At 34.2% G+C, this 7,136-nt stretch overlaps 1 protein-coding gene across 1 annotated transcript; it reads left to right on the top strand.

The window, feature by feature from the left end:
* Positions 1-4,725: 4,725 nt before the first annotated feature.
* LOC143628681 (PLAT domain-containing protein 3-like) lies at positions 4,726-6,081 on the top strand. Its single transcript, XM_077098220.1, has 2 exons — positions 4,726-4,836; positions 5,586-6,081. Exons 1-2 carry the CDS (start codon positions 4,765-4,767, stop codon positions 6,060-6,062), a joined length of 549 nt encoding a protein of 182 aa, XP_076954335.1. The 5' UTR covers positions 4,726-4,764; the 3' UTR covers positions 6,063-6,081.
* The last annotated feature ends 1,055 nt before the right edge of the window (positions 6,082-7,136 follow it).

The following is a 7,136-nucleotide window of genomic DNA, read 5'->3' on the forward strand; positions in this document are numbered from 1 at the left end:
AAAAACATAAAAATGTCTTGTTAGCAGATCGGTTGGTGGTCACTGGATCCTCTCGTCGCATTGTGTGGGATTGGCTTAGAGTTCCTTGCTCCCAACAGAAGGTGATCGAGAAGCAAGAGTTGGAAGATCTCCTTCAAGGGGTGGTGATGGTTGACCGTGAAGATTCATGGTCTTGGGCGGTTGGTAGCTGCAAAGAGTTCGAGGTTTCGTCGATTAAAAGATGGATGGTTCGGTCCGTTGTGGATGCTGGGAGTTTCGGTTTTCAATGGAGCGATTGGGTCCCGAAAAAATGTAATATTTTTATGTGGAGGGCCGTTCTGGATTGTCTTCCAACCAAGGAGGCTTTAGCTAGACGTCATTTGCATTGTGATGATCATAGTTGCGCTTTATATGAGAGTAATGAGGAATCGCTCGAGCACTTGTTAACCGGGTGTTTCATTTCTATGGCCGTTTGGAATGCGATTGGTTCATGGTGCAACATCCCTAGATCTTTTGTTTTCCATGTTAATGATTTGGTGGAAGTGCATAAGGTTAGTGGTGCGACGGGGAACAAGAGATTGATTATTCATGGCATTGTCATCATTACTTGTTGGAGGATTTGGCGGGCTAGGAATGAAAAGATTTTTTCGGGCAAGAACACTAAGGTGGTAGAAATGGTTGCGGATATAAAATCTTTGGGTTTTCTTTGGTACAAAAATAGATCTAAGATAGGGGTAGTGGATTGGAAAAGATATTGTTTATTTGATGTAACGTGATTGTTGTTTTTGGTTTGTGGCTTTCGACGTCTTTCTCCGTCTTGGTGATAGTCGTTGGTTGTGTTTGTTTTCAATGAAAGTCAATTTTCAAAAAATTTACCACATTGTTGAGTTGAGCCTACCTACCTGGAGTATGGAAATGTATGAAAGGAATCAAAGATACAGTAGATTTAATTAAGAATTGACAAGCATGTCTTGCTGGGAAATACTAGTTTCATTAAATTGCACATCTCAACATCTAGCTATGGTCTCATATGATAGGGATGGATTTAACAATCAGATTTTGAAGATAATTATTTTTAAGGGTTTGCATAATTAATTTTTGAAACCTGCCTTTAAGTAAATGAAAGAAATTACACCTAGGAAGACCCCTTTCATGATGGGCCTGAATATGAAAGAAATCAATCAGACACGGGTTATTGATTTCAGATTGTTCATTTATTTAACAGTAAAGACCCGGACATCCAGGATCACCCTGACAAATAAATTACTCTTCTGTGTAGAAAACAGAACGTGAAGACTCGGGCTACCCACACAGGAGAAAACCCTGACCCATAATTGGAAAAACTCCCTGAATCAACCCGAAACAATATGTTGACGAGTCTCGAACCAACAAACCTCTATAAGAGAAGACATACCATCATGTAATTATATCCTGCAACACAACTTCCCAAAGATACCATAAAAGGATAACTTATTCTAACAAAACTCGTCGGTCTTTGGCCCAACAATGTGAATTTTTATTATCATTACAATACTTTAATGAAACTTTGCAGAGTTATAATATTACATTACCTGGATCCTACTAAAATAAAATTTATAAAACCTACTGTTTTAAAGAAAATTAAAACATAAAATAAAGAAACAGTCCGTCATTTGTTTTATGCCACCTGGAAAGTGGTATCACTGGTATCCCTTTGAATTTACGTCCATCTATTTTGTTTTTAATAAACGATTTCCGACAATAAACATGTGTTATAAGAACAAATTAAAAAGAAGAGATTGAATTTGTGTAATATAACCCTTTAATATAACATGAAAAAATGAGGATGAAGCGTTAATAAAGCACGTACACAACAATTCTTGAATCAGTTATCATACCGGTTCACTTGTCAAAACAATTTAAAGACTAATGATATTGAAAATATTTTAAAAATCGATATATGTGGAACTATTTTTATCTTTTGGTGTGGATTATGTTAACGAAATATATGAAGCCCATATGTTGATATGCTAACAAATTTAGTAAGAATAAAATAATAAATAATTAATAATAATATTAACAATAATTGTTTAGTGAGGATCTATAAAACACTAATCCATTATCCATAAGATACTAATATCAATCATTGAATTGCTATAGTAAGAGTTTTGCATGTGCATATTCAGCCCGATAGAAGTTAAAAGTTACAAAGTAAGTCCCTGTAGTTGTTTATCTTTCCTGTTTGGTGTGCAATCTTTGGGTATATGCCATGTTTCATGCTTCTTTATTGGTTTATTAGATTTTAATAATCCATGTACTAGTTTTGGCCCATAATAATCCATATTCAATTTATCGTCACTAGCGGTTCAAAATGTAAAAAAGTTGGTCCCCAGTGGTCCCCCGTTAAAAAGGACTTAACGACGTTATATTGTTTTCTGAATTTAAAACTAATGTTTTAGGGTTTTTGATAAGAAGAGGGATACGAGTCGATTGATGTAAAACTTCGTTCGAAACGAAATGATGCTTCAATTCGGGTGTTTGAACTTACAGTTAACACAAATCAAGCCGTTCGGATCACTGGCTCGAACTAAGTTTTACATTAATCGACTTGTATCCTCCTTCCGAAAAAAAACTCAAAAACACTAGTTTGTAATTCGGAAAAAAAGTAAAACGCCGTTAAGTCCTTTTTAACAGGGACCATTGGGCGCCAACTTTTTTAACTTTGGGACCGCCAATTGTGATAAAATAAATAGAGATTATTATCGGTCAGCATCATTCAACATGGATTATTAAAATCCAATAAATCATTTTTATTTTCTGGAATTGGTTTGGGTATGTATAGGTCTTCTTAAATTAGAAGAACTAACAAAAACAATGGTTGCTTTATTGTTAAGTTAATGCATTTCCCACACAAATGTTTGATCTCGAAACCCGGCACCACGGCTATATTTGAGTTTAGTTATCATTATAAATACAATATATCAAATAATACATTTCAAATGGTATTTGATGTAAAATGAGTAATTTTGTGTTATATATTTGTTTGAATGGTTATGGCCTGCATAACGAATCTAGATAATTAATTTTACTTCTACATTTTAAAGTTTTTATGTTACAATTTATCTTACAGCGCATGTCGGTAACTTCCTTAAAAAAACGAAAAACTAAATACGTGGTTATGATTGATAATTTTCTCTCTCGATATTCCGTTATAAATTTTATTAAAAACGGTGTTGTGTTCGATATAAAACATTTTTTCAACATCATAAACTATATCGATTGTCGGTACCTTACGAACCAATCGAACAATATTGATACCGGTGTTGGTATTATTGGAATCGGTACCGGCATGCGAAACATGTTTCAATTTCCTACTAGGCTTACCATGACTGTTTTTTAGGGTTTCTTTGTCAGTAGTTATATTGAGTGTTGATGTCGTACATGTAAAATAACAAACCAAACTGATACCAACCGATGCCCACAACGTACGCGGGGAAATCCACTAATTTATATAATAATTATTTTAGTTAAGAAGATTCTTATTTGTCTTTGGCATGTGTTTGATGAAACAAAATAAACTATATAAAGTTGCAACAGCCTAAACTTCTTATATTTCAAATTGGTAATCTCTCAAATGTTTTAAATTGGTAACAACTGATTACAAGTTTATAAAAGTTAGGTGTGGATCAAATACAAATAAAATTAATGTGTTAATTATGAGAATTACGTAGAGTTCTTATATATACAGATATAGTAATTATGTAATTATAACATATAATTATTCTACTTAATTATTAAAATTAGCACGTTAATTTAATTTATACATTAACTTTCCTTTTTGATGAACATTGTATGGATTATCAACCATGTTTGTTAAACATGTGCGTATAGTTCTTATTAAAATAAAAATTATTATTTCATTTTGCACAATCAAGGGATTAGCAAAAATAAAAATATTTCGTATTCAATTTATTGTTTTGGTTACACGACTTTAATCAATGTTTTAAAAACAGGTTTTTTACTCATACCAGATTGAACTAAAAAAATGATACAATTGTTGAATCGGGTTAATATACCGGGAGGTTCAACTAGTTAAACAAATTATCTTATAAATACCTATAAATGCAACTTGAACTCTAAAAATAACCCAAAACTAAAATATTCCAAAATAAAAATATTCCAAAAGTTATCTATATTAAAAAAATAATACAAAAGCACCCACTTTTAAAAAATAGTTCTAAAGTTTATACGTTTCAATGTTAATTTTTTTTAGAACAGCGACTTTCTTAAGTAATTTTGAAAAAATATGGGCCGAAAATATCAAAAATTTCTCAGACTTAAAACCGGTTTGCCGGTAAAAATCGTATTTTAGAAAAAACCGTCAGTTCGATGTTTTAGCCAACCATCCAAAAATACCAGAAATACCGTTATGTTGTGCGGAATCCAGTTTAGCAGGCCGGTTTTAACCGGTTCTTAAAACACTGACTTCAACGATAACTCTATAATAAAAGTTATTATTTTATTTTGCAAAATCATAAATCAAACAACCACAATAATTGTTATGAACTTATTTACTTCTCATCTCATTAGTCTTTCCTTTCCTCCCATTCCATAAAACTTTACTTTTCCAGGTATTTTTGTTCTTTACAAATTATATGTTCTTTTATCACTTGTTATCTATCAATTATATCTTCTTCATCTATATATATATATATATATATATATATATATATATATATATATATATATATATATATATATATATCACCAAGCTCCCACATACTCGCAGATCTACAATCATTCACAATGGCCACAAAAGTCAACCGTCTCCTTTTCACCCTCATCGCCGTCGTCTCTCTCGTTGCCGCCGTCAGATCTGTAAGCTCATCACCTTTCTTACATCAAACATAAACCCAATACCGTATCGACTTTGTCAGTTCATACATGTTCGGGTTTCGGGTTCTTCGAGTTTCAAAGTTTCAAATCTTAACCCGAAACCCAACCCAAATCTTTCACCGGTTTTTTGGTTTCGGGTTTTTTCGTGTTAGGTTAATCGGGTTTCGAGAATCTTAGAAAATGAAAAAAAAAAAAAAATTAAAAACCTTCGATGCTAAAATTAAAACAAACGTATTATTTTTTTGCTCGTAACGCAAATAATCAAATAATAAACCAACGTAACTTGATAAAGTCATAAACCAATTCAAAAGAAGAGTAAACTAAGTAACTAACTTGAACCATAATCGTCTTCAATCAGACGTGATTAGTTGTTCAATTACGGTTGCTATCAGTAATAAATGGAAAACGTGAGTTAACAATAAACAATCGATCCATAATAGTTGGAATGATAACAGTCAATTAGATCAGATTCTAATAACCTTAGTGACTAAGACTAAACCTCTTGTACCTAAAAATATATTTAATTTCAAAACTAAAAGTTTATTCGGGTTGACCTGAAACTTATAAATCAAACCCGAGGACCAACTTGAATTACTTCGGTTTGGGTTAGTCTTTTCTCGTGTTCGGGTTTTTCGGGTTTCAGGTAAAAGTGACAGCCCTGGAGCAAACAGATGATAGTTTATATTATTAAAATCCAATTTTCCATTATTCAAACCATAATAATAACGCAGGATGATCCGGATTGTGTGTACACCGTTTACGTACGAACCGGATCCATACTGAAAGCCGGAACCGATTCGAACATGACATTAACACTATATGACGCTTCGGGCTACGGCATACGGATCAACAATCTGGAGGCTTGGGGAGGTTTGATGGGCCCTGGGTACAACTACTTCGAGAGGGGCAATTTGGACATTTTCAGTGGCCGAGGTCCTTGTTTGAGCGGACCACCATGTGAGATGAACATAACGTCCGATGGCACCGGGGCCCACCACGGTTGGTATTGTAACTATATTGAGGTGACCACCACTGGAGTTCATACTCCTTGTGCACAACAGACTTTTACAGTTGAGCAATGGTTGGCTACAGATACGTCGCCGTATGAGCTGACTGCGGTCAGGAACTACTGTGGGTCTGATAGTGTATCGGGTAACCGGAGGCACGTGATCCGTGAGAATGATGCTACATCGCTTGCTAGTGTGTGAGATTTGTTTTGATTTTGAATTGAGAGCGACGGATTCATCACATGGATTTGTAAACTTTATGAGTGTGTTTTGGTGAATAATGTAAGTGGTGAAATAAGGAAATGGTTGTTTTATTTTCTATAAGACCGAGTGTTATGGAAGGCATTCATTAACCGTCTCTTCGTTGTTGCGTGGGGATTAGGGGTGCAAACAAGTCGAGCCGAGCCGAGTTCGAGCTCGGCTCGTTTAACTTACACAGAGCTCGAGCTCAAGCTTGACTCGTTTCGAGCTCTATTTTCAAAACTCGAGCTCGGCTCGTGCGTGATTTTGAAGCTCGAGCTTGACTCGGGCTCGTCTTGTTTGCTATTGATCATTTATTTTTTATATAATTATAATCAATTTTATATATTTTTTTCTATTATAAATTTATGTATAAAATAATATATAATATTTAGTTATTTTTATGTATTTTTTCATAACATTATATATATTAATTAATAATTATTAAATATATATTAAAAAATTACATAAATGGCAGGCTCGTTTAGGCTCGTGAGCCGGCTTGAGCTCGATAAGTGAAGCTTGGGCTTGGGCTCGTTTGTTAAACGAGCTTATTTTTAGGCTCGGGCTCGGGCTCGGGCTCGACTAAGGTCGGCTCGATCGAGCTTATTAACGAGCCGATTTCGAGCAACTCGCGAGCAGCTTGACTCATTTGCATCCCTAGCGGGGATAGGGGCATTCAGTAACCTTCGCATAACTGAAAACATAATTATTTTTTGAAATTTTTAATAGAAATGAATAGGATATTATGATTGGTTGGACTTATAGTCGGTTCTACCAATTGAAGCCCCTTGCCTGATATTGCACTAGCGCCCAAGGGGGCATTTCTTGTTTGGCACTTATATGTTTGATGAGAGCATTTCTATGTTAATCAGTTATTCCTGTTAGTAATGGAAAAATATAATAATATGATAAACCTATAATTAGATGTGTACCTGTTACAATTGTTGCTGCACGGTTTTGCATCTCGGTCTTTGTATAATATATTAAAGTATTAGGAATGATGTAATAAGGGTATTTTGGTAATTGTATGTC

The sequence above is a fragment of the Bidens hawaiensis genome, unplaced genomic scaffold, assembly GCF_021521415.1.
Source record: "Bidens hawaiensis isolate Kalapana, Puna unplaced genomic scaffold, B.hawaiensis_p1.1 tig00000055_1, whole genome shotgun sequence".
Lineage (NCBI taxonomy): Eukaryota > Viridiplantae > Streptophyta > Magnoliopsida > Asterales > Asteraceae > Bidens > Bidens hawaiensis.

Excerpts from the sequence above, each read along its gene's own strand:
- LOC143628681 (XM_077098220.1), top strand. The coding sequence starts at position 4,765 with ATGGCCACAAAAGTCAACCGTCTCCTTTTCACCCTCATCGCCGTCGTC. Across the intron at positions 4,837-5,585 it reads TCGTTGCCGCCGTCAGATCT|GATGATCCGGATTGTGTGTA; the intron begins GTAAGCTCATCA and ends ATAATAACGCAG.